This window comes from Lonchura striata, chromosome Z, assembly GCF_050655825.1.
Source record: "Lonchura striata isolate lonStrDom1 chromosome Z, ASM5065582v1, whole genome shotgun sequence".
In the NCBI taxonomy this organism is placed as follows: domain Eukaryota; kingdom Metazoa; phylum Chordata; class Aves; order Passeriformes; family Estrildidae; genus Lonchura; species Lonchura striata.
The window spans coordinates 15,733,997-15,760,754 of record NC_140740.1 but is presented as its reverse complement, the minus strand read 5'-3'; the positions used below and the strand labels follow the sequence as shown (position 1 = coordinate 15,760,754).

At 54.8% G+C, this 26,758-nt stretch overlaps 3 protein-coding genes across 3 annotated transcripts; all 3 read right to left on the bottom strand.

Moving 5' to 3' along the window:
• Positions 1-1,662: 1,662 nt before the first annotated feature.
• LOC144248350 (serine/threonine-protein kinase PAK 3-like) lies at positions 1,663-7,958 on the bottom strand. Its single transcript, XM_085567975.1, has 10 exons — positions 7,880-7,958; positions 5,155-5,379; positions 4,830-4,893; positions 4,153-4,201; positions 3,875-3,987; positions 3,568-3,685; positions 2,678-2,821; positions 2,241-2,414; positions 2,007-2,144; positions 1,663-1,764 (listed from the first exon to the last, which is right to left on the bottom strand). Exons 1-10 carry the CDS (start codon positions 7,956-7,958, stop codon positions 1,663-1,665), a joined length of 1,206 nt encoding a protein of 401 aa, XP_085424101.1.
• Positions 7,959-10,441: 2,483 nt separating this feature from the next.
• On the bottom strand, positions 10,442-17,172 carry LOC144248351 (serine/threonine-protein kinase PAK 3-like). The gene is made up of 9 exons (XM_085567974.1): positions 17,094-17,172; positions 14,452-14,628; positions 14,044-14,107; positions 13,367-13,415; positions 13,089-13,201; positions 12,782-12,899; positions 11,936-12,035; positions 11,455-11,651; positions 10,442-11,358 (listed from the first exon to the last, which is right to left on the bottom strand). Exons 1-9 carry the CDS (start codon positions 17,170-17,172, stop codon positions 11,182-11,184), a joined length of 1,074 nt encoding a protein of 357 aa, XP_085424100.1. The 3' UTR covers positions 10,442-11,181.
• A 3,224-nt stretch (positions 17,173-20,396) lies between these two features.
• LOC144248352 (serine/threonine-protein kinase PAK 3-like) lies at positions 20,397-26,586 on the bottom strand. The gene is made up of 12 exons (XM_085567973.1): positions 26,550-26,586; positions 26,309-26,497; positions 24,907-24,920; positions 24,798-24,815; positions 23,667-23,808; positions 23,259-23,322; positions 22,582-22,630; positions 22,304-22,416; positions 21,997-22,114; positions 21,151-21,250; positions 20,670-20,866; positions 20,397-20,573 (listed from the first exon to the last, which is right to left on the bottom strand). The coding sequence occupies exons 1-12, from the start codon at positions 26,584-26,586 to the stop codon at positions 20,397-20,399; spliced, it is 1,218 nt and encodes a 405-aa protein (XP_085424099.1).
• Between the last annotated feature and the right edge of the window lie 172 nt (positions 26,587-26,758).

Here is a 26,758-nt window from a genome sequence, read left to right as displayed (position 1 = left end):
ATTGCCTCCATTGGAAAGCATCTCATTTTCCCCATTTCCAAGTCCGCTCACATCAACCAGCGAATTGTAGGGCTTTAGAGAAGGAGGAATGACACGGTAGCATGGAAAGCCCAGTGCAGGCCCTCAGGCCCCCTTGAGCAGGGCGCTTTGGTGCCCCAGAGGTTCAAGAGAGGGAAGTGTAAGGAAGACGTGCCCTTTCGACCCTCCTTTACTCCTCAGCACCAAGTGACCGCCAGGAAACGGGGGACAGCCAGGCCAGGTCTCTCATCCTGACCCAGCGTGAGGGGCAGCTGGCACGGAGGGACACAATGGCACGGGGGGAAACATCTCTGCCAGGCAGGTGGGGCAGTGTGGGGCAGCTGTCGGGGAAGGTGTGTGGGGCAGGCCAGGGCCACTCTGGCAAGGGGGAGAGCCTTGGGGCGCTCGGAAGCAGCGCAAAGCCGTGAATGGGAGAGCCCGTCCGCAGCGCACAGCTTGGAAGGCACTGACCAGCTTAGGCACAGCGTGACACGCAAGGGAACACTCCAGGGCTCTGGGGGGTTTAGAGGTTTTATTGCCAGTCGTGCTGAAAGCAAGAGCTGGAACAGAGCATCTCCTGGTTACTTCACCATCTTCATCTTCCTCAATCTGTCCTCCAGGTGGCCAGTTCAGGCAGACAACTCGTGGGACATGCCTGCTCCAGATCTGCTCAATCCCACATTCTTCTTGGATAGCTCAATTCTTCTGATGACAATTCATTCATTTCTCCTTAAGGGATAATTCTGAGCTTCCCTACATCAACACTACTCTACTCTTTTCTAAACAATGCCTCATGAATGAAGCTTTCTATGGTCTCTAGTCCTAACTAAAGACAGCTAAGCTCAGAAAACCTCAAAACATTACATTTCCTATCTACAGCAGAGCTCCTCATAAAACTCAGGGGATGGCTGAAGCTCTGCCTATGCACGATCCATCCCCATTTCCCTCCCCTGAGCTGGCAGGGCACGAGGGCCTCCTCAGGCGCAGGCGTCTGCACACCAGTTTTCCTGCACTTGCTTTCCCCACTTGCGGTAAGCAAAGCTGCTTACCTCAGTGTGATCTCTGGGCCTCTGCAAGGGACTGTCCAGCTTAGCTAGAGCATGGCAAGGAAGGGAGTCTTCCAACGCTCGGCCTCTGTCAGAGTTTTATTGCCACTCTGGCTGAAACAAAGTGTCCCCTCACTACTTCTGCATCTTTATCACTCTGCCATGCAGCTGGCCTGATCAGGCTGACAGCTTGTAGCGCCTGCACAGTGCACTTCTGCTGCATCACAGCTGTTCCTCTCACAGCTTAATTCTGATTATGACAATTCATTCTTTTCTACTTAAAAGATAGCTCAGAACTTACCTAAATTAACACATTCTAAGCTAAACTATCCTCTACTATCTAAGCTATCTAGATTCTATAGTCCTTTGAAGTCACTCCCTCAATTTCCTAAATTTTTAAAAGTTAATCTTTTCAGGAAAAAAAAAAACCAACAACGGTTTAAATTGAACCCAGCTTAACTAAGAAAATTCCAAAACCATTACATTCCCTATCTACAGCACAGGCCCTTATTAAAAAGTCAGGGGATGGCTGAATCTCTGCCCAAACACAACACATCCCCTTGCCCCTGCTCGGAGCTGGCACGGCACAAGGGCCTCCTCAGGCGCAAGCGTCTCCTCTCCAGTCTTCCAGCACTTGCTTGGCTGAGGTGACCAGAGCAGCCAGGCTGGAGGCTGGCTCGCCTGAGGTCACAAACGGGTGCTGCCCGGAAGAAAAACCAAAAAGAAGGGAACCCCTGTTACTTTCCATGAGCACATCCTCACGGGCCCAAGCAGGACTCCTTGGCTGCCCAAAAGACACACCAAGAGGACGAAGGGCAGCACATTCCCCATGGGCCTTCCTCTCCTGGAAGCTGCCTCACCCACGCAGCCCACACTCCTCTTGATCCCTGGATGCAGGTGTCCTCAGCTCGCAGGGCTTTTTGCCCCTTTGCTTTTTCTCACCTGCAGGAGTTCCTGGGCAGACCAGCGCCTGTCCTCGTCTGCCTGCAGGCAGCAGCGCAGAAAGTCACGCAGGAGAGCCGAGTGGTGCCTGGGGTTCTGCAGTTTCGGGGGCCCGTTCATTTCTATCAGTTCAAAAACCTACAACACGTGGATGGAAGAGGACACTCTAGCTGCTCCTTTCCTAGCCACAACAGCTCTCTCCACACAGAGCCCCTTTTCTAAGCTGCACCTTACCCTGACACGGGCCATCCTCTCGTAAGGAGCTTCCCCTTCCACCATTTCCAGCCCCATGATCCCCAGGGACCAGATGTCCACTTTGGGGCCGTAGGCTTCTCCTCTCACCACTTCCGGGGCCATCCAGCTGGGAGTGCCCACTCTGGAGCTGCGCTTGCTGCGCTCAGGGCTGAGCTGAGCGCAGAGGCCAAAGTCAGCTGAGGAGAAAAACAAAGCCTGTCAAAGCCAGCCACCGCTGCCAAACCGGCCTAAAGGATGGCCCACTCCAAGCCTGCCAAGGCCATGCCCAGTCTAGCTGAAAAGGCAGCTGAGCTTGCCTTCCCCGTGGCTGGAGCCAGGGAAATAGGGCATTGGCCATTTCAGAAACACCCTCACGATTCACGCGCTGGCTGAGCAGCGCTTCTGGGGAAGTGGCAGTCACCAAAAAGCAGCCCCACAGCACACGCGGGGAACGCTGCCCCTGAGCAGGGGCGATACCCACCCAGCTTGACAGATCCGTCCATGCCCACGAGAACGTTGCCGCTCTTGATGTCCCTGTGGATGACTTGGCGGGAATGAAGGAAATGCAGTCCTTGCAGGCACTGAGAGAGAAAGGAGGGAAGGAAAGTTAACATTCAGCATCTGATTTGATCCCAGAAGAAAGGAAAGGGCTCCAAGAGGTTGACAGCTTTCTCAGGGAATTGTGAAGGAGGGAGCACTAGCACGGCGCTGTCAAGAGCAAGAGCTTGCTGCTTCAACACTCTTAGAAGTGCTTTGCATATTTCAAAGCGAAGGCATCTGAGCTCACACGAGTCCATCCTGCCATTGGTACCAAGCACGTGACCTTTGGCTGGCAAGCAGCATGGCAACGATTACATTGGAAGCCCTGTGGCAGCAGAGGAGGAAGCAGCACATTAGACCTGTTTCAGAATCCCTCGCCATCTGGGCTGCAATGCCGTGCTTTGAAGCTGAGGACATCCCCTTCGCCCTCGGCTTGAAATTCAGCCACCCGCATGCGGGCTTAGAACATCAAGGAATGTCGGACAGACGGACAGGCTCCAGACAAACATTCAGAGGCAAAGCTGAGAGGAGCAAACCAGGAAATGAAACAAGTGAGTGTGCACGAGCGCCAGAGGACGGACAGCATGGAAGAGTGCAAGAACAGAGCCTAAGGCATGCGGGGACTCCAGCAGGCAGTTCCCTTCAGATTAATGCTCTTTCTTCTGCTCTGTGTTGTGAGAGCAGCGCCAAAAGAAAGCCGGGGCCAAGAAATCTCTGCTCTCCTTAACCACCAGCTGACAAGAACCATCCTGGGCAGGCCAGGGGAAGCACAAGCGGGACGCCTCACCTCCCGACAGACGGCGCCTATCTCTCCTTCCTCCAGGTACACTGCCCTGAGCACATCGAACAACGTGCCGCCGTCCATGAACTCCATCACCAGCCAGAGCTCCGCATCCACCAGGTAGCTGAAAGAAGGAAACCACGGCATGGAGAGAGAGGAATGGGCACAGCTCAGGCACCCGAGGGCCTGACCCAGGCTTTTGCAACTGCTCTCCAAGCTACACATGCCAGAAGAGATTACTGAACGCCAGCTGCAAACTCCTCCCGTGCACATGCAGATGTCTAAAGCTACATAGACGTGAGAATACCCCAACCTGTCTAAGTAGCTGACAATATTGGGATTCCTGCTGTCCCTCATCACCAGGATTTCATTGACAGCCAGCTCCTCAGACATCTTCTCCTGAAGAGACATTATCTTGATGGCCACCTAAAGAGACATTGGCAACCATTAACTTGAGAAGTCGCTCCCTGCACGAGACCTCAAGGAACACGGAGCGAGCGCTCGTGCCATGACACAGCGAGCTGTGCCAAACTGCCCTGTTGCCAGACAGCAGAGCTTAGGGAGAAACTGCCGCGGGTATGGACACTTTACCTGTTGTCCTGTGCTGGTGTCGAGGGCTTTATAAACAGCTCCAAAGCCCCTAGAAAGAAAAGGGCAGCAGAAAAAGCCCTTTATAGCCCTGGCAGTGAAAGCAAGCCTAGGCAGGAGATCTCCCTAGGCTGCCTGGACTCCTTAGAAAACGCCTGGCTGCGGCGTCTCTTCAGCCGGCAGCACGGCAGCCCACCAGCCCTCTGCCATGCCGGACAGGGAACACGGAGCTCCCACATGGAGACCAAGGACCCCTGCAAATCTCCAAGGCACACGCCCACTTGGTTCCATTCCAGTGGAAGGGGGGCTCCATCTCTCTGTGGCTTTGCGCACAGGTGTGCAAGTGGGTTTACATCTGGAGAAGACTAACTTGGAAAACACTGCCTTTAAGAACTGTCCTCAGGCAGCTCTTGAGTGGCAAGGTGCCCTTGGAGGCCATACAGACACAGGGCCAGGAGATCTTCCAGGTCCTGCTCCTCACTGCTGCAAGCAAGGCGTCGCTTGCATCAAGTTGTCTTTGCTGATGCTTCCTGACTGCTCTGACTGAGCCGTCCTGAGAGGTGGCAGGAGGCAAAGCCCGAGGCTGACCGTGTTTGGAGCTCGCCTGACTTCACGCTGGATATTGCACAAGCTGAAGACCCGGCCCATGGTTTGTTCTACGGAGCAGACGTCACACTTACCCTCGTCCAAGTTCTTCAAATGCCCTGTATTTCTTCATTGGCTCGCCCAGACTCACAATGCTCCCTGAGAAAGATAAAAGCAGTGCCAGGAGATCCCTTTCAACCGGAGGCCTTGCTGCCCGCACAATCCAAAATGCATGCCCACTGTCAGGAGCTTGAGAGCTCCCTGGGGCCCAGTCACTCGCGACGTGCCACGAAAGGCAGCCCAGGCAGAGCCAAGCCAGGCCCAGCTGCCCCCAGAGGCAGCAGGAACACCCCGAGCGCTCCCTCGCTGCCTCAAAGCACAACAACAGCTTCTGCAGAGAGGCCTCAGCGCCTCTGAGACCGAGGAGGAACTTGTGGCGCAGCCTGCACCGAGACACGCAGACAACGCACTGCTCTGGCAGACAAGAAACACGGCAGACGTACTCAGTGTCTTCAGGCCCTGCTCCTCTCTCATCTCGGGCTGCTGGGCTGGGCTGCTGGATGAAGTGCCGGCAGCTGGGGGACAGCCGGCTGCTGCAGGCGATGCCGGTCCAGCGGCACGTTGAATGGCAGAGCCTGTCTTGAGCTGGGACCAGAAAGGATTGCCCGTCAGAAGGGCGGCTGGCACAGACGCCCCGGAGAGCACACGGCAAAAGCAAGGCCTTCGGAAGATGCTGTCGGCCACCGCCAGGCCTCCTCAGCTGGGGGCTTTTGGACGTCCCCTTCCCAAAGGCAATGGGAAAACCACTCAGGCTACTTCGATACAGCCCCTCATGGCCACTTCCATGCTCCATCGTGCTGGCCTTTCTGCACAACGAGTGGAACTAGCCATTGATGGGCTTGCAAAGATCCGCACAGAGATCAGAGCAGGGCTCCAGAGCCTTGTTGCGGTTCTTCCTCCTCCTGTGTTTTCCTGGGCGATGAAATCACCCTGGAGTTGGCATGCAACTGTCTGAGCAGAAGCCCAGAGCGTGTCCCTTCTCTGATCCCTTTCACTCATTTCCCCTCTGTATTTCAGGCATTAGGGGGCGGCCCTTCGGGGATGCATTCCAGCCCTGCTGAGCCCCACCTGCCCTATACAATGCAGAGCCCTCTAGGATTCTCCTCACCAAACCCTGCTCTGACCATGTGCAAGTGAAGCACAGTCTACATTATGCCTGAACCTAAGTAGTCCATGGAGTGTGGCTTGTCCCTTCCAGAGGCCAGTGTTTCCCAAATATCCTGCAAGGCTGTCAGCTGAGTCTTTGGACCGCTCTGTCCGCTGGGCACAGGCAGCCCGCATCGCCAGGGGGCACAAGGGGCTCATTTCTACGCTGGGAATAATTGAATGCTGCCTCTTGTCTGATGCCAAGAGGCATTCTCGAGTCCTCTCAGCATCCCAGCAAAGTGATGCTCAAGTGTCAAAGTTCAGGACCCATTGGCCAGCGCTCCCTGGCTTGGCTGAAGCAGCACTAGGTCATGGCAGGCACACAGCCCCCAGCATCTTCAGCCGCAAGCAACAAGGGCTGGGGTTGAAGGCCTGGCTTGAAGCTTGGCCCTGCACCCAAGGCAGTGCCAGCCTCAGATGCCACTTACTGGCTCTGCAAGTTCAGCCTGTGGAGGGACAGCAGCTGGAGGCTTGCTGCTGTTTTGCTCCTCTTCAGCCTCTCCCTCAGTAAGAGTGCCAGCCAGACGAGGCGCTGACCCTGCGGCTGAGCCCTGCAGACAGGCAGAAGTGAGAGAGACTGGGAACAGCCAACCCTTGCAGCAGCTGCTTTCTACTGCGCTGGGAAAGCACCCAGAATAAGGGCAAATCATAGACTTGGATACAAGTGGCATTCTGAGTCATGAAAGCCCTCGGAAGATGGCTGAATGAGGTGCTACTGCCTCTTGCTGTGCATTTGATCTTCCATGCTGGCTGGAAGCAGCAAGACACCTTGGAGCTGTCACATTTGCTTTTCACCTCCTGAAAGGCTCTTGATGGGAAAATAAGGAAGGAGCCAGTGCTCCCTTTGCTACTGCTGCTGCCACCAGGCAGCTGGCCTTTCCTTCAGCCTCCCACGCTGGCACTCTACACTCTACTGCAACAGGCCAAGCTCACAGCTTGCTGCACAGTTCTTACACGCCAGCAACATCAGGGGTTCCTTTGCCACTCACCAAAGCACAGGCTTTTCTCCATCCACGTGTGAGGTGACCTGCAGGGAGCAAGGGAAAAGGAACCAGAGGCCCTTAGAAAAGTGCCTTTTGCTGGGGGCTCCCACAGCACAAGTCATTCCCAACGGAGAGCATTTCCCTTTCCCAACATGCCTCCAGGAGCAACAGCCCTTTCCCACAGCAAGCAAGAGAACAAACAAGGACACTAGAGTAGGCGCTGTCTACATTTGGGCCTCTTTTGCCAGGAAAGAAACAGAAACACGGCCAAGGAAATGCAACAGCTCAAGCAGTTTTTCCTCTTCTCTTCCCAGTATTTTATAGATCGTTTTTTAATTGCATGCACAAGCCATTCCCATCAATTGCTGGAAGACAATACAACAGCAAAGCTTCCATAAAGGACCCCTTTGCTGTGGCAGCTCTCCGCTGCAGCGGCCCCAGAACAGCTCCTGCCTTCAGCAGCAAACCCTAACTGGACTGGAGTTTGTGCTGCATCACCAGGGGAATGGCTACCTTGGCGCAGCCTAGAAAGGGTCAAGGCACACAGCCAAGGCCTCTAAATGGCAGCATTTGGAGCAAAAGGTGCTTTCCTTCACTCCTGGAGAGAGCCACAGGGTTTTGAGAAGTACTTCTGAGCATCTCCCCTCAGAGTCTACAATTTCCAGGTTGTCTTGGTTGAAGCAGCAAGCTGAGGAAATGACACACTCCACTGCCACGCGCTGTCCCGGGGAGGGAAGGCAAGCGCCGCAGGCTGCAAATTACATTGCAAACGCTCTGCACCTACCACCCAGTACAGATACCCCCTTCTTAGCTGATGCTGCTGGCAGGAGATTTACCAAACTGGTGCATCCTAACGGCAGTTTTGTTCCCTGATCAACTCGGTCACTACCGCGGCGTATAGAGCAGAGCGAAGCAAAAGCCAGGGGACGCCAGCCCCAGGATAAACCTTTACTTACGAGTCAGGTGGGTCAGGTAGTATCCAGAATAAGCAACGGTAAAGATGGTGCAAACCGCGGCACAGACCTGCCCGAACATCTTGGCCGTGCTCTGCTGCTTCGCACACTGAATGCCACCCAAGGGGTAAAGCAAGACTCCTCTCGGGGTGCAGGCCGTCTGCTGAGAACTCCTTGGTCACAAGGATCCTCCTGCAGGGAGCGAGCCGAAAAGCTGCTCTGGACAACCAGGCCTCGGGCTCACCGGGACATCGCTGTGCTGTGACGCGGCACTGTGACATGGCATCGCTCCCTTGACCTCACAATAGCAGCTGCTCTGGGTTTGTTGTGCCCAGCAACCGAACCTTCTGTATAGCTGACGCAAAAGAAAAGCCTGGGAAGTTCTGCTCAGTCGTGAAGCAGCAGAACGTGTCCTTCCATTCCATAAGCCAGAGCTCAAGGCGTCCCAGGGCAACTCAGAAGACACGGCGGCCCAGCCTGCACGCGAGAACAGAAAGCAAGTGTGCTTCTTCTCCCTGGCATCTTAGTTGGTTCTGAAAAGCCAACTTCTTCCATGACATGTAGGGGGAAAAAGAAGCAAAGAAAATAAATTTCCAGGAGTATTGCAGCGTGCAGATGCTTCTTGAGCACAGTGGTGCATGCTGATTTTTGCTCCCACTCCGTTTGCTGCACGGCCTCCCTTTTGTGGCAGGGAGATGCTGCCTTAGCTCTTGACACAAAGCTCCTCTTGTCCTGCTTGCTCTTTCTCTGGCCACTGAAAGCCTCAGAACAACCACAGGAGCTTTGCAGTGGTTCCTGGGCTGCCACAGTTGTGTTGGAGCTCTGGCAGCAGCCTGCAGCCCACTGCTCTGCAACGCCCTGCAGATGTCGAGCCCAAGGAAGGGCCCTTTGGAACAGGCCAAAGCCGCAGTCTCACAGATGTTTGCCCAGGCTCCATGCTCCCTGTAAGTTTCGTGGCGGACACTTGCACAGCCACATCCCAATGAAAATGAGTTGTAGTCATTCCCCTCTCTGTTAAAATCTTCAGCTAGACCCAGGAGCCAGCTTGAAAGCAGAAAGAAATTAGTGCGTGAGACGGCGGAAAAGTGCACGCAACTCCTCAGGAAATCAACTCGGTTCACCTGTAGAACAAGGATCCCAGACTTGCTTTCCTGGTGACTCAGCACCCACAAGTCCTCTGCTGGTGGACAGCACAGTCCAGTCTTTCAAGGAGCTTTACCCTGGGCTCCTCACACTTCAGAAGCTGAGCGTGGCGTTTCAATATCAATGCAATTGATGCAAGGCCCAGCACTATCTTCAAATTCTCTTGCTGAAACACTGCAGTAGTTACCCAGAAGGATTGCCTCCATTGGAAAGCATCTCATTTTCCCCATTTCCAAGTCCGCTCACATCAACCAGCGAATTGTAGGGCTTTAGAGAAGGAGGAATGACACGGTAGCATGGAAAGCCCAGTGCAGGCCCTCAGGCCCCCTTGAGCAGGGCGCTTTGGTGCCCCAGAGGTTCAAGAGAGGGAAGTGTAAGGAAGACGTGCCCTTTCGACCCTCCTTTACTCCTCAGCACCAAGTGACCGCCAGGAAACGGGGGACAGCCAGGCCAGGTCTCTCATCCTGACCCAGCGTGAGGGGCAGCTGGCACGGAGGGACACAATGGCACGGGGGGAAACATCTCTGCCAGGCAGGTGGGGCAGTGTGGGGCAGCTGTCGGGGAAGGTGTGTGGGGCAGGCCAGGGCCACTCTGGCAAGGGGGAGAGCCTTGGGGCGCTCGGAAGCAGCGCAAAGCCGTGAATGGGAGAGCCCGTCCGCAGCGCACAGCTTGGAAGGCACTGACCAGCTTAGGCACAGCGTGACACGCAAGGGAACACTCCAGGGCTCTGGGGGGTTTAGAGGTTTTATTGCCAGTCGTGCTGAAAGCAAGAGCTGGAACAGAGCATCTCCTGGTTACTTCACCATCTTCATCTTCCTCAATCTGTCCTCCAGGTGGCCAGTTCAGGCAGACAACTCGTGGGACATGCCTGCTCCAGATCTGCTCAATCCCACATTCTTCTTGGATAGCTCAATTCTTCTGATGACAATTCATTCATTTCTCCTTAAGGGATAATTCTGAGCTTCCCTACATCAACACTACTCTACTCTTTTCTAAACAATGCCTCATGAATGAAGCTTTCTATGGTCTCTAGTCCTAACTAAAGACAGCTAAGCTCAGAAAACCTCAAAACATTACATTTCCTATCTACAGCAGAGCTCCTCATAAAACTCAGGGGATGGCTGAAGCTCTGCCTATGCACGATCCATCCCCATTTCCCTCCCCTGAGCTGGCAGGGCACGAGGGCCTCCTCAGGCGCAGGCGTCTGCACGCCAGTTTTCCTGCACTTGCTTTCCCCACTTGCGGTAAGCAAAGCTGCTTACCTCAGTGTGATCTCTGGGCCTCTGCAAGGGACTGTCCAGCTTAGCTAGAGCATGGCAAGGAAGGGAGTCTTCCAACGCTCGGCCTCTGTCAGAGTTTTATTGCCACTCTGGCTGAAACAAAGTGTCCCCTCACTACTTCTGCATCTTTATCACTCTGCCATGCAGCTGGCCTGATCAGGCTGACAGCTTGTAGCGCCTGCACAGTGCACTTCTGCTGCATCACAGCTGTTCCTCTCACAGCTTAATTCTGATTATGACAATTCATTCTTTTCTACTTAAAAGATAGCTCAGAACTTACCTAAATTAACACATTCTAAGCTAAACTATCCTCTACTATCTAAGCTATCTAGATTCTATAGTCCTTTGAAGTCACTCCCTCAATTTCCTAAATTTTTAAAAGTTAATCTTTTCAGGAAAAAAAAAAACCAACAACGGTTTAAATTGAACCCAGCTTAACTAAGAAAATTCCAAAACCATTACATTCCCTATCTACAGCACAGGCCCTTATTAAAAAGTCAGGGGATGGCTGAATCTCTGCCCAAACACAACACATCCCCTTGCCCCTGCTCGGAGCTGGCACGGCACAAGGGCCTCCTCAGGCGCAAGCGTCTCCTCTCCAGTCTTCCAGCACTTGCTTGGCTGAGGTGACCAGAGCAGCCAGGCTGGAGGCTGGCTCGCCTGAGGTCACAAACGGGTGCTGCCCGGAAGAAAAACCAAAAAGAAGGGAACCCCTGTTACTTTCCATGAGCACATCCTCACGGGCCCAAGCAGGACTCCTTGGCTGCCCAAAAGACACACCAAGAGGACGAAGGGCAGCACATTCCCCATGGGCCTTCCTCTCCTGGAAGCTGCCTCACCCACGCAGCCCACACTCCTCTTGATCCCTGGATGCAGGTGTCCTCAGCTCGCAGGGCTTTTTGCCCCTTTGCTTTTTCTCACCTGCAGGAGTTCCTGGGCAGACCAGCGCCTGTCCTCGTCTGCCTGCAGGCAGCAGCGCAGAAAGTCACGCAGGAGAGCCGAGTGGTGCCTGGGGTTCTGCAGTTTCGGGGGCCCGTTCATTTCTATCAGTTCAAAAACCTACAACACGTGGATGGAAGAGGACACTCTAGCTGCTCCTTTCCTAGCCACAACAGCTCTCTCCACACAGAGCCCCTTTTCTAAGCTGCACCTTACCCTGACACGGGCCATCCTCTCGTAAGGAGCTTCCCCTTCCACCATTTCCAGCCCCATGATCCCCAGGGACCAGATGTCCACTTTGGGGCCGTAGGCTTCTCCTCTCACCACTTCCGGGGCCATCCAGCTGGGAGTGCCCACTCTGGAGCTGCGCTTGCTGCGCTCAGGGCTGAGCTGAGCGCAGAGGCCAAAGTCAGCTGAGGAGAAAAACAAAGCCTGTCAAAGCCAGCCACCGCTGCCAAACCGGCCTAAAGGATGGCCCACTCCAAGCCTGCCAAGGCCATGCCCAGTCTAGCTGAAAAGGCAGCTGAGCTTGCCTTCCCCGTGGCTGGAGCCAGGGAAATAGGGCATTGGCCATTTCAGAAACACCCTCACGATTCACGCGCTGGCTGAGCAGCGCTTCTGGGGAAGTGGCAGTCACCAAAAAGCAGCCCCACAGCACACGCGGGGAACGCTGCCCCTGAGCAGGGGCGATACCCACCCAGCTTGACAGATCCGTCCATGCCCACGAGAACGTTGCCGCTCTTGATGTCCCTGTGGATGACTTGGCGGGAATGAAGGAAATGCAGTCCTTGCAGGCACTGAGAGAGAAAGGAGGGAAGGAAAGTTAACATTCAGCATCTGATTTGATCCCAGAAGAAAGGAAAGGGCTCCAAGAGGTTGACAGCTTTCTCAGGGAATTGTGAAGGAGGGAGCACTAGCACGGCGCTGTCAAGAGCAAGAGCTTGCTGCTTCAACACTCTTAGAAGTGCTTTGCATATTTCAAAGCGAAGGCATCTGAGCTCACACGAGTCCATCCTGCCATTGGTACCAAGCACGTGACCTTTGGCTGGCAAGCAGCATGGCAACGATTACATTGGAAGCCCTGTGGCAGCAGAGGAGGAAGCAGCACATTAGACCTGTTTCAGAATCCCTCGCCATCTGGGCTGCAATGCCGTGCTTTGAAGCTGAGGACATCCCCTTCGCCCTCGGCTTGAAATTCAGCCACCCGCATGCGGGCTTAGAACATCAAGGAATGTCGGACAGACGGACAGGCTCCAGACAAACATTCAGAGGCAAAGCTGAGAGGAGCAAACCAGGAAATGAAACAAGTGAGTGTGCACGAGCGCCAGAGGACGGACAGCATGGAAGAGTGCAAGAACAGAGCCTAAGGCATGCGGGGACTCCAGCAGGCAGTTCCCTTCAGATTAATGCTCTTTCTTCTGCTCTGTGTTGTGAGAGCAGCGCCAAAAGAAAGCCGGGGCCAAGAAATCTCTGCTCTCCTTAACCACCAGCTGACAAGAACCATCCTGGGCAGGCCAGGGGAAGCACAAGCGGGACGCCTCACCTCCCGACAGACGGCGCCTATCTCTCCTTCCTCCAGGTACACTGCCCTGAGCACATCGAACAACGTGCCGCCGTCCATGAACTCCATCACCAGCCAGAGCTCCGCATCCACCAGGTAGCTGAAAGAAGGAAACCACGGCATGGAGAGAGAGGAATGGGCACAGCTAAGGCACCCGAGGGCCTGACCCAGGCTTTTGCAACTGCTCTCTAAGCTACACATGCCAGAAGAGATTACTGAACGCCAGCTGCAAACTCCTCCCGTGCACATGCAGATGTCTAAAGCTACATAGACGTGAGAATACCCCAACCTGTCTAAGTAGCTGACAATATTGGGATTCCTGCTGTCCCTCATCACCAGGATTTCATTGACAGCCAGCTCCTCAGACATCTTCTCCTGAAGAGACATTATCTTGATGGCCACCTAAAGAGACATTGGCAACCATTAACTTGAGAAGTCGCTCCCTGCACGAGACCTCAAGGAACACGGAGCGAGCGCTCGTGCCATGACACAGCGAGCTGTGCCAAACTGCCCTGTTGCCAGACAGCAGAGCTTAGGGAGAAACTGCCGCGGATATGGACACTTTACCTGTTGTCCTGTGCTGGTGTCGAGGGCTTTATAAACAGCTCCAAAGCCCCTAGAAAGAAAAGGGCAGCAGAAAAAGCCCTTTATAGCCCTGGCAGTGAAAGCAAGCCTAGGCAGGAGATCTCCCTAGGCTGCCTGGACTCCTTAGAAAACGCCTGGCTGCGGCGTCTCTTCAGCCGGCAGCACGGCAGCCCACCAGCCCTCTGCCATGCCGGACAGGGAACACGGAGCTCCCACATGGAGACCAAGGACCCCTGCAAATCTCCAAGGCACACGCCCACTTGGTTCCATTCCAGTGGAAGGGGGGCTCCATCTCTCTGTGGCTTTGCGCACAGGTGTGCAAGTGGGTTTACATCTGGAGAAGACTAACTTGGAAAACACTGCCTTTAAGAACTGTCCTCAGGCAGCTCTTGAGTGGCAAGGTGCCCTTGGAGGCCATACAGACACAGGGCCAGGAGATCTTCCAGGTCCTGCTCCTCACTGCTGCAAGCAAGGCGTCGCTTGCATCAAGTTGTCTTTGCTGATGCTTCCTGACTGCTCTGACTGAGCCGTCCTGAGAGGTGGCAGGAGGCAAAGCCCGAGGCTGACCGTGTTTGGAGCTCGCCTGACTTCACGCTGGATATTGCACAAGCTGAAGACCCGGCCCATGGTTTGTTCTACGGAGCAGACGTCACACTTACCCTCGTCCAAGTTCTTCAAATGCCCTGTATTTCTTCATTGGCTCGCCCAGACTCACAATGCTCCCTGAGAAAGATAAAAGCAGTGCCAGGAGATCCCTTTCAACCGGAGGCCTTGCTGCCCGCACAATCCAAAATGCATGCCCACTGTCAGGAGCTTGAGAGCTCCCTGGGGCCCAGTCACTCGCGACGTGCCACGAAAGGCAGCCCAGGCAGAGCCAAGCCAGGCCCAGCTGCCCCCAGAGGCAGCAGGAACACCCCGAGCGCTCCCTCGCTGCCTCAAAGCACAACAACAGCTTCTGCAGAGAGGCCTCAGCGCCTCTGAGACCGAGGAGGAACTTGTGGCGCAGCCTGCACCGAGACACGCAGACAACGCACTGCTCTGGCAGACAAGAAACACGGCAGACGTACTCAGTGTCTTCAGGCCCTGCTCCTCTCTCATCTCGGGCTGCTGGGCTGGGCTGCTGGATGAAGTGCCGGCAGCTGGGGGACAGCCGGCTGCTGCAGGCGATGCCGGTCCAGCGGCACGTTGAATGGCAGAGCCTGTCTTGAGCTGGGACCAGAAAGGATTGCCCGTCAGAAGGGCGGCTGGCACAGACGCCCCGGAGAGCACACGGCAAAAGCAAGGCCTTCGGAAGATGCTGTCGGCCACCGCCAGGCCTCCTCAGCTGGGGGCTTTTGGACGTCCCCTTCCCAAAGGCAATGGGAAAACCACTCAGGCTACTTCGATACAGCCCCTCATGGCCACTTCCATGCTCCATCGTGCTGGCCTTTCTGCACAACGAGTGGAACTAGCCATTGATGGGCTTGCAAAGATCCGCACAGAGATCAGAGCAGGGCTCCAGAGCCTTGTTGCGGTTCTTCCTCCTCCTGTGTTTTCCTGGGCAATGAAATCACCCTGGAGTTGGCATGCAACTGTCTGAGCAGAAGCCCAGAGCGTGTCCCTTCTCTGATCCCTTTCACTCATTTCCCCTCTGTATTTCAGGCATTAGGGGGCGGCCCTTCGGGGATGCATTCCAGCCCTGCTGAGCCCCACCTGCCCTATACAATGCAGAGCCCTCTAGGATTCTCCTCACCAAACCCTGCTCTGACCATGTGCAAGTGAAGCACAGTCTACATTATGCCTGAACCTAAGTAGTCCATGGAGTGTGGCTTGTCCCTTCCAGAGGCCAGTGTTTCCCAAATATCCTGCAAGGCTGTCAGCTGAGTCTTTGGACCGCTCTGTCCGCTGGGCACAGGCAGCCCGCATCGCCAGGGGGCACAAGGGGCTCATTTCTACGCTGGGAATAATTGAATGCTGCCTCTTGTCTGATGCCAAGAGGCATTCTCGAGTCCTCTCAGCATCCCAGCAAAGTGATGCTCAAGTGTCAAAGTTCAGGACCCATTGGCCAGCGCTCCCTGGCTTGGCTGAAGCAGCACTAGGTCATGGCAGGCACACAGCCCCCAGCATCTTCAGCCGCAAGCAACAAGGGCTGGGGTTGAAGGCCTGGCTTGAAGCTTGGCCCTGCACCCAAGGCAGTGCCAGCCTCAGATGCCACTTACTGGCTCTGCAAGTTCAGCCTGTGGAGGGACAGCAGCTGGAGGCTTGCTGCTGTTTTGCTCCTCTTCAGCCTCTCCCTCAGTAAGAGTGCCAGCCAGACGAGGCGCTGACCCTGCGGCTGAGCCCTGCAGACAGGCAGAAGTGAGAGAGACTGGGAACAGCCAACCCTTGCAGCAGCTGCTTTCTACTGCGCTGGGAAAGCACCCAGAATAAGGGCAAATCATAGACTTGGATACAAGTGGCATTCTGAGTCATGAAAGCCCTCGGAAGATGGCTGAATGAGGTGCTACTGCCTCTTGCTGTGCATTTGATCTTCCATGCTGGCTGGAAGCAGCAAGACACCTTGGAGCTGTCACATTTGCTTTTCACCTCCTGAAAGGCTCTTGATGGGAAAATAAGGAAGGAGCCAGTGCTCCCTTTGCTACTGCTGCTGCCACCAGGCAGCTGGCCTTTCCTTCAGCCTCCCACGCTGGCACTCTACACTCTACTGCAACAGGCCAAGCTCACAGCTTGCTGCACAGTTCTTACACGCCAGCAACATCAGGGGTTCCTTTGCCACTCACCAAAGCACAGGCTTTTCTCCATCCACGTGTGAGGTGACCTGCAGGGAGCAAGGGAAAAGGAACCAGAGGCCCTTAGAAAAGTGCCTTTTGCTGGGGGCTCCCACAGCACAAGTCATTCCCAACGGAGAGCATTTCCCTTTCCCAACATGCCTCCAGGAGCAACAGCCCTTTCCCACAGCAAGCAAGAGAACAAACAAGGACACTAGAGTAGGCGCTGTCTACATTTGGGCCTCTTTTGCCAGGAAAGAAACAGAAACACGGCCAAGGAAATGCAACAGCTCAAGCAGTTTTTCCTCTTCTCTTCCCAGTATTTTATAGATCGTTTTTTAATTGCATGCACAAGCCATTCCCATCAATTGCTGGAAGACAATACAACAGCAAAGCTTCCATAAAGGACCCCTTTGCTGTGGCAGCTCTCCGCTGCAGCGGCCCCAGAACAGCTCCTGCCTTCAGCAGCAAACCCTAACTGGACTGGAGTTTGTGCTGCATCACCAGGGGAATGGCTACCTTGGCGCAGCCTAGAAAGGGTCAAGGCACACAGCCAAGGCCTCTAAATGGCAGCATTTGGAGCAAAAGGTGCTTTCCTTCACTCCTGGAGAGAGCCACAGGGTTTTGAGAAGTACTTCTGAGCATCTCCCCTCAGAGTCTACAATTTCCAGGTTGTCTTGGTTGAAGCAGCAAGCTGAGGAAATGACACACTCCACTGCCACGCGCTGTCCCGGGGAGGGAAGGCAAGCGCCGCAGGCTGCAAATTACATTGCAAACGCTCTGCACCTACCACCCAGTACAGATACCCCCTTCTTAGCTGATGCTGCTGGCAGGAGATTTACCAAACTGGTGCATCCTAACGGCAGTTTTGTTCCCTGATCAACTCGGTCACTACCGCGGCGTATAGAGCAGAGCGAAGCAAAAGCCAGGGGACGCCAGCCCCAGGATAAACCTTTACTTACGAGTCAGGTGGGTCAGGTAGTATCCAGAATAAGCAACGGTAAAGATGGTGCAAACCGCGGCACAGACCTGCCCGAACATCTTGGCCGTGCTCTGCTGCTTCGCACACTGAATGCCACCCAAGGGGTAAAGCAAGACTCCTCTCGGGGTGCAGGCCGTCTGCTGAGAACTCCTTGGTCACAAGGATCCTCCTGCAGGGAGCGAGCCGAAAAGCTGCTCTGGACAACCAGGCCTCGGGCTCACCGGGACATCGCTGTGCTGTGACGCGGCACTGTGACATGGCATCGCTCCCTTGACCTCACAATAGCAGCTGCTCTGGGTTTGTTGTGCCCAGCAACCGAACCTTCTGTATAGCTGATGCAAAAGAAAAGCCTGGGAAGTTCTGCTCAGTCGTGAAGCAGCAGAACGTGTCCTTCCAGTCCATAAGCCAGAGCTCAAGGCGTCCCAGGGCAACTCAGAAGACACGGCGGCCCAGCCTGCACGCGAGAACAGAAAGCAAGTGTGCTTCTTCTCCCTGGCATCTTAGTTGGTTCTGAAAAGCCAACTTCTTCCATGACATGTAGGGGGAAAAAGAAGCAAAGAAAATAAATTTCCAGGAGTATTGCAGCGTGCAGATGCTTCTTGAGCACAGTGGTGCATGCTGATTTTTGCTCCCACTCCGTTTGCTGCACGGCCTCCCTTTTGTGGCAGGGAGATGCTGCCTTAGCTCTTGACACAAAGCTCCTCTTGTCCTGCTTGCTCTTTCTCTGGCCACTGAAAGCCTCAGAACAACCACAGGAGCTTTGCAGTGGTTCCTGGGCTGCCACAGTTGTGTTGGAGCTCTGGCAGCAGCCTGCAGCCCCCTGCTCTGCAACGCCCTGCAGATGTCGAGCCCAAGGAAGGGCCCTTTGGAACAGGCCAAAGCCGCAGTCTCACAGATGTTTGCCCAGGCTCCATGCTCCCTATAAGTTTCGTGGCGGACACTTGCACAGCCACATCCCAATGAAAATGAGTTGTAGTCATTCCCCTCTCTGTTAAAATCTTCAGCTAGACCCAGGAGCCAGCTTGAAAGCAGAAAGAAATTAGTGCGTGAGACGGCGGAAAAGTGCACGCAACTCCTCTGGAAATCAACTCGGTTCACCTGTAGAACAAGGATCCCAGACTTGCTTTCCTGGTGACTCAGCACCCACAAGTCCTCTGCTGGTGGACAGCACAGTCCAGTCTTTCAAGGAGCTTTACCCTGGGCTCCTCACACTTCAGAAGCTGAGCGTGGCGTTTCAATATCAATGCAATTGATGCAAGGCCCAGCACTATCTTCAAATTCTCTTGCTGAAATACTGCAGTAGTTACCTAGAAGGATTGCCTCCATTGGAAAGCATCTCATTTTCCCCATTTCCAAGTCCGCTCACATCAACCAGCGAATTGTAGGGCTTTAGAGAAGGAGGAATGACACGGTAGCATGGAAAGCCCAGTGCAGGCCCTCAGGCCCCCTTGAGCAGGGCGCTTTGGTGCCCCAGAGGTTCAAGAGAGGGAAGTGTAAGGAAGACGTGCCCTTTCGACCCTCCTTTACTCCTCAGCACCAAGTGACCGCCAGGAAAAGGGGGACAGCCAGGCCAGGTCTCTCATCCTGACCCAGCGTGAGGGGCAGCTGGCACGGAGGGACACAATGGCACGGGGGGAAACATCTCTGCCAGGCAGGTGGGGCAGTGTGGGGCAGCTGTCGGGGAAGGTGTGTGGGGCAGGCCAGGGCCACTCTGGCAAGGGGGAGAGCCTTGGGGCGCTCGGAAGCAGCGCAAAGCCGTGAACGGGAGAGCCCGTCCGCAGCGCACAGCTTGGAAGGCACTGACCAGCTTAGGCACAGCGTGACACGCAAGGGAACACTCCAGGGCTCTGGGGGGTTTAGAGGTTTTATTGCCAGTCGTGCTGAAAGCAAGAGCTGGAACAGAGCATCTCCTGGTTACTTCACCATCTTCATCTTCCTCAATCTGTCCTCCAGGTGGCCAGTTCAGGCAGACAACTCGTGGGACATGCCTGCTCCAGATCTGCTCAATCCCACATTCTTCTTGGATAGCTCAATTCTTCTGATGACAATTCATTCATTTCTCCTTAAGGGATAATTCTGAGCTTCCCTACATCAACACTACTCTACTCTTTTCTAAACAATGCCTCATGAATGAAGCTTTCTATGGTCTCTAGTCCTAACTAAAGACAGCTAAGCTCAGAAAACCTCAAAACATTACATTTCCTATCTACAGCAGAGCTCCTCATAAAACTCAGGGGATGGCTGAAGCTCTGCCTATGCACGATCCATCCCCATTTCCCTCCCCTGAGCTGGCAGGGCACGAGGGCCTCCTCAGGCGCAGGCGTCTGCACGCCAGTTTTCCTGCACTTGCTTTCCCCACTTGCGGTAAGCAAAGCTGCTTACCTCAGTGTGATCTCTGGGCCTCTGCAAGGGACTGTCCAGCTTAGCTAGAGCATGGCAAGGAAGGGAGTCTTCCAACGCTCTGCCTCTGTCAGAGTATTATTGCCACTCTGGCTGAAACAAAGTGTCCCCTCACTACTTCTGCATCTTTATCATTCTGCCATGCAGCTGGCCTGATCAGGCTGACAGCTTGTAGCGCCTGCACAGTGCACTTCTGCTGCATCACAGCTGTTCCTCTCACAGCTTAATTCTGATTATGACAATTCATTCTTTTCTACTTAAAAGATAGCTCAGAACTTACCTAAATTAACACATTCTAAGCTAAACTATCCTCTACTATCTAAGCTATCTAGATTCTATAGTCCTTTGAAGTCACTCCCTCAATTTCCTAAATTTTTAAAAGTTAATCTTTTCAGGAAAAAAAAAAAACCAACAACGGTTTAAATTGAACCCAGCTTAACTAAGAAAATTCCAAAACCATTACATTCCCTATCTACAGCACAGGCCCTTATTAAAAAGTCAGGGGATGGCTGAATCTCTGCCCAAACACAACACATCCCCTTGCCCCTGCTCGGAGCTGGCACGGCACAAGGGCCTCCTCAGGCGCAAGCGTCTCCTCTCCAGTCTTCCAGCACTTGCTTGGCTGAGGTGACCAGAGCAGCCAGGCTGGAGGCTGGCTCGCCTGAGGTCACAAACGGGTGCTGCCCGGAAGAAAAACCAAAAAGAAGGGAACCCCTGTTACTTTCCATGAGCACATCCTCACGGGCCCAAGCAGGACTCCTTGGCTGCCCAAAAGACACACCAAGAGGACCGAGGGCAGCACATTCCCCATGGGCCTTCCTCTCCTGGAAGCTGCCTCACCCACGCAGCCCACACTCCTCTTGATCCCTGGATGCAGGTGTCCTCAGCTGGCAGGGCTTTTTGCCCCTTTGCTTTTTCTCACCTGCAGGAGTTCCTGGGCAGACCAGCGCCTGTCCTCGTCTGCCTGCAGGCAGCAGCGCAGAAAGTCACGCAGGAGAGCCGAGTGGTGCCTGGGGTTCTGCAGTTTCGGGGGCCCGTTCATTTCTATCAGTTCAAAAACCTACAACACGTGGATGGAAGAGGACACTCTAGCTGCTCCTTTCCTAGCCACAACAGCTCTCTCCACACAGAGCCCCCTTTCTAAGCTGCACCTTACCCTGACACGGGCCATCCTCTCGTAAGGAGCTTCCCCTTCCACCATTTCCAGCCCCATGATCCCCAGGGACCAGATGTCCACTTTGGGGCTGTAGGCTTCTCCTCTCACCACTTCCGGGGCCATCCAGCTGGGAGTGCCCACTCTGGAGCTGCGCTTGCTGCGCTCAGGGCTGAGCTGAGCGCAGAGGCCAAAGTCAGCTGAGGAGAAAAACAAAGCCTGTCAAAGCCAGCCACCGCTGCCAAACCGGCCTAAAGGATGGCCCACTCCAAGCCTGCCAAGGCCATGCCCAGTCTAGCTGAAAAGGCAGCTGAGCTTGCCTTCCCCGTGGCTGGAGCCAGGGAAATAGGGCATTGGCCATTTCAGAAACACCCTCACGATTCACGCGCTGGCTGAGCAGCGCTTCTGGGGAAGTGGCAGTCACCAAAAAGCAGCCCCACAGCACATGCGGGGAACGCTGCCCCTGAGCAGGGGCGATACCCACCCAGCTTGACAGATCCGTCCATGCCCACGAGAACGTTGCCGCTCTTGATGTCCCTGTGGATGACTTGGCGGGAATGAAGGAAATGCAGTCCTTGCAGGCACTGAGAGAGAAAGGAGGGAAGGAAAGTTAACATTCAGCATCTGATTTGATCCCAGAAGAAAGGAAAGGGCTCCAAGAGGTTGACAGCTTTCTCAGGGAATTGTGAAGGAGGGAGCACTAGCACGGCGCTGTCAAGAGCAAGAGCTTGCTGCTTCAACACTCTTAGAAGTGCTTTGCATATTTCAAAGCGAAGGCATCTGAGCTCACACGAGTCCATCCTGCCATTGGTACCAAGCACGTGACCTTTGGCTGGCAAGCAGCATGGCAACGATTACATTGGAAGCCCTGTGGCAGCAGAGGAGGAAGCAGCACATTAGACCTGTTTCAGAATCCCTCGCCATCTGGGCTGCAATGCCGTGCTTTGAAGCTGAGGACATCCCCTTCGCCCTCGGCTTGAAATTCAGCCACCCGCATGCGGGCTTAGAACATCAAGGAATGTCGGACAGATGGACAGGCTCCAGACAAACATTCAGAGGCAAAGCTGAGAGGAGCAAACCAGGAAATGAAACAAGTGAGTGTGCACGAGCGCCAGAGGACGGACAGCATGGAAGAGTGCAAGAACAGAGCCTAAGGCATGCGGGGACTCCAGCAGGCAGTTCCCTTCAGATTAATGCTCTTTCTTCTGCTCTGTGTCGTGAGAGCAGCGCCAAAAGAAAGCCGGGGCCAAGAAATCTCTGCTCTCCTTAACCACCAGCTGACAAGAACCATCCTGGGCAGGCCAGGGGAAGCACAAGCGGGACGCCTCACCTCCCGACAGACGGCGCCTATCTCTCCTTCCTCCAGGTACACTGCCCTGAGCACATCGAACAACGTGCCGCCGTCCATGAACTCCATCACCAGCCAGAGCTCCGCATCCACCAGGTAGCTGAAAGAAGGAAACCACGGCATGGAGAGAGAGGAATGGGCACAGCTCAGGCACCCGAGGGCCTGACCCAGGCTTTTGCAACTGCTCTCCAAGCTACACATGCCAGAAGAGATTACTGAACGCCAGCTGCAAACTCCTCCCGTGCACATGCAGATGTCTAAAGCTACATAGACGTGAGAATACCCCAACCTGTCTAAGTAGCTGACAATATTGGGATTCCTGCTGTCCCTCATCACCAGGATTTCATTGACAGCCAGCTCCTCAGACATCTTCTCCTGAAGAGACATTATCTTGATGGCCACCTAAAGAGACATTGGCAACCATTAACTTGAGAAGTCGCTCCCTGCACGAGACCTCAAGGAACACGGAGCGAGCGCTCGTGCCATGACACAGCGAGCTGTGCCAAACTGCCCTGTTGCCAGACAGCAGAGCTTAGGGAGAAACTGCCGCGGGTATGGACACTTTACCTGTTGTCCTGTGCTGGTGTCGAGGGCTTTATAAACAGCTCCAAAGCCCCTAGAAAGAAAAGGGCAGCAGAAAAAGCCCTTTATAGCCCTGGCAGTGAAAGCAAGCCTAGGCAGGAGATCTCCCTAGGCTGCCTGGACTCCTTAGAAAACGCCTGGCTGCGGCGTCTCTTCAGCCGGCAGCACGGCAGCCCACCAGCCCTCTGCCATGCCGGACAGGGAACACGGAGCTCCCACATGGAGACCAAGGACCCCTGCAAATCTCCAAGGCACACGCCCACTTGGTTCCATTCCAGTGGAAGGGGGGCTCCATCTCTCTGTGGCTTTGCGCACAGGTGTGCAAGTGGGTTTACATCTGGAGAAGACTAACTTGGAAAACACTGCCTTTAAGAACTGTCCTCAGGCAGCTCTTGAGTGGCAAGGTGCCCTTGGAGGCCATACAGACACAGGGCCAGGAGATCTTCCAGGTCCTGCTCCTCACTGCTGCAAGCAAGGCGTCGCTTGCATCAAGTTGTCTTTGCTGATGCTTCCTGACTGCTCTGACTGAGCCGTCCTGAGAGGTGGCAGGAGGCAAAGCCCGAGGCTGACCGCGTTTGGAGCTGGCCTGACTTCACGCTGGATATTGCACAAGCTGAAGACCCGGCCCATGGTTTGTTCTACGGAGCAGACGTCACACTTACCCTCGTCCAAGTTCTTCAAATGCCCTGTATTTCTTCATTGGCTCGCCCAGACTCACAATGCTCCCTGAGAAAGATAAAAGCAGTGCCAGGAGATCCCTTTCAACCGGAGGCCTTGCTGCCCGCACAATCCAAAATGCATGCCCACTGTCAGGAGCTTGAGAGCTCCCTGGGGCCCAGTCACTCGCGACGTGCCACGAAAGGCAGCCCAGGCAGAGCCAAGCCAGGCCCAGCTGCCCCCAGAGGCAGCAGGAACACCCCGAGCGCTCCCTCGCTGCCTCAAAGCACAACAACAGCTTCTGCAGAGAGGCCTCAGCGCCTCTGAGACCGAGGAGGAACTTGTGGCGCAGCCTGCACCGAGACACGCAGACAACGCACTGCTCTGGCAGACAAGAAACACGGCAGACGTACTCAGTGTCTTCAGGCCCTGCTCCTCTCTCATCTCGGGCTGCTGGGCTGGGCTGCTGGATGAAGTGCCGGCAGCTGGGGGACAGCCGGCTGCTGCAGGCGATGCCGGTCCAGCGGCACGTTGAATGGCAGAGCCTGTCTTGAGCTGGGACCAGAAAGGATTGCCCGTCAGAAGGGCGGCTGGCACAGACGCCCCGGAGAGCACACAGCAAAAGCAAGGCCTTCGGAAGATGCTGTCGGCCACCGCCAGGCCTCCTCAGCTGGGGGCTTTTGGACGTCCCCTTCCCAAAGGCAATGGGAAAACCACTCAGGCTACTTCGATACAGCCCCTCATGGCCACTTCCATGCTCCATCGTGCTGGCCTTTCTGCACAACGAGTGGAACTAGCCATTGATGGGCTTGCAAAGATCCGCACAGAGATCAGAGCAGGGCTCCAGAGCCTTGTTGCGGTTCTTCCTCCTCCTGTGTTTTCCTGGGCGATGAAATCACCCTGGAGTTGGCATGCAACTGTCTGAGCAGAAGCCCAGAGCGTGTCCCTTCTCTGATCCCTTTCACTCATTTCCCCTCTGTATTTCAGGCATTAGGGGGCGGCCCTTCGGGGATGCATTCCAGCCCTGCTGAGCCCCACCTGCCCTATACAATGCAGAGCCCTCTAGGATTCTCCTCACCAAACCCTGCTCTGACCATGTGCAAGTGAAGCACAGTCTACATTATGCCTGAACCTAAGTAGTCCATGGAGTGTGGCTTGTCCCTTCCAGAGGCCAGTGTTTCCCAAATATCCTGCAAGGCTGTCAGCTGAGTCTTTGGACCGCTCTGTCCGCTGGGCACAGGCAGCCCGCATCGCCAGGGGGCACAAGGGGCTCATTTCTACGCTGGGAATAATTGAATGCTGCCTCTTGTCTGATGCCAAGAGGCATTCTCGAGTCCTCTCAGCATCCCAGCAAAGTGATGCTCAAGTGTCAAAGTTCAGGACCCATTGGCCAGCGCTCCCTGGCTTGGCTGAAGCAGCACTAGGTCATGGCAGGCACACAGCCCCCAGCATCTTCAGCCGCAAGCAACAAGGGCTGGGGTTGAAGGCCTGGCTTGAAGCTTGGCCCTGCACCCAAGGCAGTGCCAGCCTCAGATGCCACTTACTGGCTCTGCAAGTTCAGCCTGTGGAGGGACAGCAGCTGGAGGCTTGCTGCTGTTTTGCTCCTCTTCAGCCTCTCCCTCAGTAAGAGTGCCAGCCAGACGAGGCGCTGACCCTGCGGCTGAGCCCTGCAGACAGACAGAAGTGAGAGAGACTGGGAACAGCCAACCCTTGCAGCAGCTGCTTTCTACTGCGCTGGGAAAGCACCCAGAATAAGGGCAAATCATAGACTTGGATACAAGTGGCATTCTGAGTCATGAAAGCCCTCGGAAGATGGCTGAATGAGGTGCTACTGCCTCTTGCTGTGCATTTGATCTTCCATGCTGGCTGGAAGCAGCAAGACACCTTGGAGCTGTCACATTTGCTTTTCACCTCCTGAAAGGCTCTTGATGGGAAAATAAGGAAGGAGCCAGTGCTCCCTTTGCTACTGCTGCTGCCACCAGGCAGCTGGCCTTTCCTTCAGCCTCCCACGCTGGCACTCTACACTCTACTGCAACAGGCCAAGCTCACAGCTTGCTGCACAGTTCTTACACGCCAGCAACATCAGGGGTTCCTTTGCCACTCACCAAAGCACAGGCTTTTCTCCATCCACGTGTGAGGTGACCTGCAGGGAGCAAGGGAAAAGGAACCAGAGGCCCTTAGAAAAGTGCCTTTTGCTGGGGGCTCCCACAGCACAAGTCATTCCCAACGGAGAGCATTTCCCTTTCCCAACATGCCTCCAGGAGCAACAGCCCTTTCCCACAGCAAGCAAGAGAACAAACAAGGACACTAGAGTAGGCGCTGTCTACATTTGGGCCTCTTTTGCCAGGAAAGAAACAGAAACACGGCCAAGGAAATGCAACAGCTCAAGCAGTTTTTCCTCTTCTCTTCCCAGTATTTTATAGATCGTTTTTTAATTGCATGCACAAGCCATTCCCATCAATTGCTGGAAGACAATACAACAGCAAAGCTTCCATAAAGGACCCCTTTGCTGTGGCAGCTCTCCGCTGCAGCGGCCCCAGAACAGCTCCTGCCTTCAGCAGCAAACCCTAACTGGACTGGAGTTTGTGCTGCATCACCAGGGGAATGGCTACCTTGGCGCAGCCTAGAAAGGGTCAAGGCACACAGCCAAGGCCTCTAAATGGCAGCATTTGGAGCAAAAGGTGCTTTCCTTCACTCCTGGAGAGAGCCACAGGGTTTTGAGAAGTACTTCTGAGCATCTCCCCTCAGAGTCTACAATTTCCAGGTTGTCTTGGTTGAAGCAGCAAGCTGAGGAAATGACACACTCCACTGCCACGCGCTGTCCCGGGGAGGGAAGGCAAGCGCCGCAGGCTGCAAATTACATTGCAAACGCTCTGCACCTACCACCCAGTACAGATACCCCCTTCTTAGCTGATGCTGCTGGCAGGAGATTTACCAAACTGGTGCATCCTAACGGCAGTTTTGTTCCCTGATCAACTCGGTCACTACCGCGGCGTATAGAGCAGAGCGAAGCAAAAGCCAGGGGACGCCAGCCCCAGGATAAACCTTTACTTACGAGTCAGGTGGGTCAGGTAGTATCCAGAATAAGCAACGGTAAAGATGGTGCAAACCGCGGCACAGACCTGCCCGAACATCTTGGCCGTGCTCTGCTGCTTCGCACACTGAATGCCACCCAAGGGGTAAAGCAAGACTCCTCTCGGGGTGCAGGCCGTCTGCTGAGAACTCCTTGGTCGCAAGGATCCTCCTGCAGGGAGCGAGCGGAAAAGCTGCTCTGGACAACCAGGCCTCGGGCTCACCGGGACATCGCTGTGCTGTGACGCGGCACTGTGACATGGCATCGCTCCCTTGACCTCACAATAGCAGCTGCTCTGGGTTTGTTGTGCCCAGCAACCGAACCTTCTGTACAGCTGACGCAAAAGAAAAGCCTGGGAAGTTCTGCTCAGTCGTGAAGCAGCAGAACGTGTCCTTCCAGTCCATAAGCCAGAGCTCAAGGCGTCCCAGGGCA

Coding starts and splice junctions, on each gene's coding strand:
- LOC144248352 (XM_085567973.1), bottom strand. CDS start 26,586: ATGTCACAGTGCCGCGTCACAGCACAGCGATGTCCCG. Junction 22,115..22,303: donor ATTGTCAGCTACTTAGACAG/GTTGGGGTATTC, acceptor TCCTTCTTTCAG/CTACCTGGTGGATGCGGAGC. Junction 20,574..20,669: donor AGAGGATGGCCCGTGTCAGG/GTAAGGTGCAGC, acceptor CACGTGTTGTAG/GTTTTTGAACTGATAGAAAT.
- LOC144248351 (XM_085567974.1), bottom strand. CDS start 17,172: ATGTTCGGGCAGGTCTGTGCCGCGGTTTGCACCATCTTTACCGTTGCT. Junction 14,108..14,451: donor GCAGGGCCTGAAGACACTGA/GTACGTCTGCCG, acceptor TATCTTTCTCAG/GGAGCATTGTGAGTCTGGGC. Junction 12,036..12,781: donor TAGGCGCCGTCTGTCGGGAG/GTGAGGCGTCCC, acceptor TTTCTCTCTCAG/TGCCTGCAAGGACTGCATTT.
- LOC144248350 (XM_085567975.1), bottom strand. CDS start 7,958: ATGTTCGGGCAGGTCTGTGCCGCGGTTTGCACCATCTTTACCGTTGCT. Junction 4,894..5,154: donor GCGCCACAAGTTCCTCCTCG/GTCTCAGAGGCG, acceptor TATCTTTCTCAG/GGAGCATTGTGAGTCTGGGC. Junction 1,765..2,006: donor CTGCCCAGGAACTCCTGCAG/GTGAGAAAAAGC, acceptor TCTTCCGGGCAG/CACCCGTTTGTGACCTCAGG.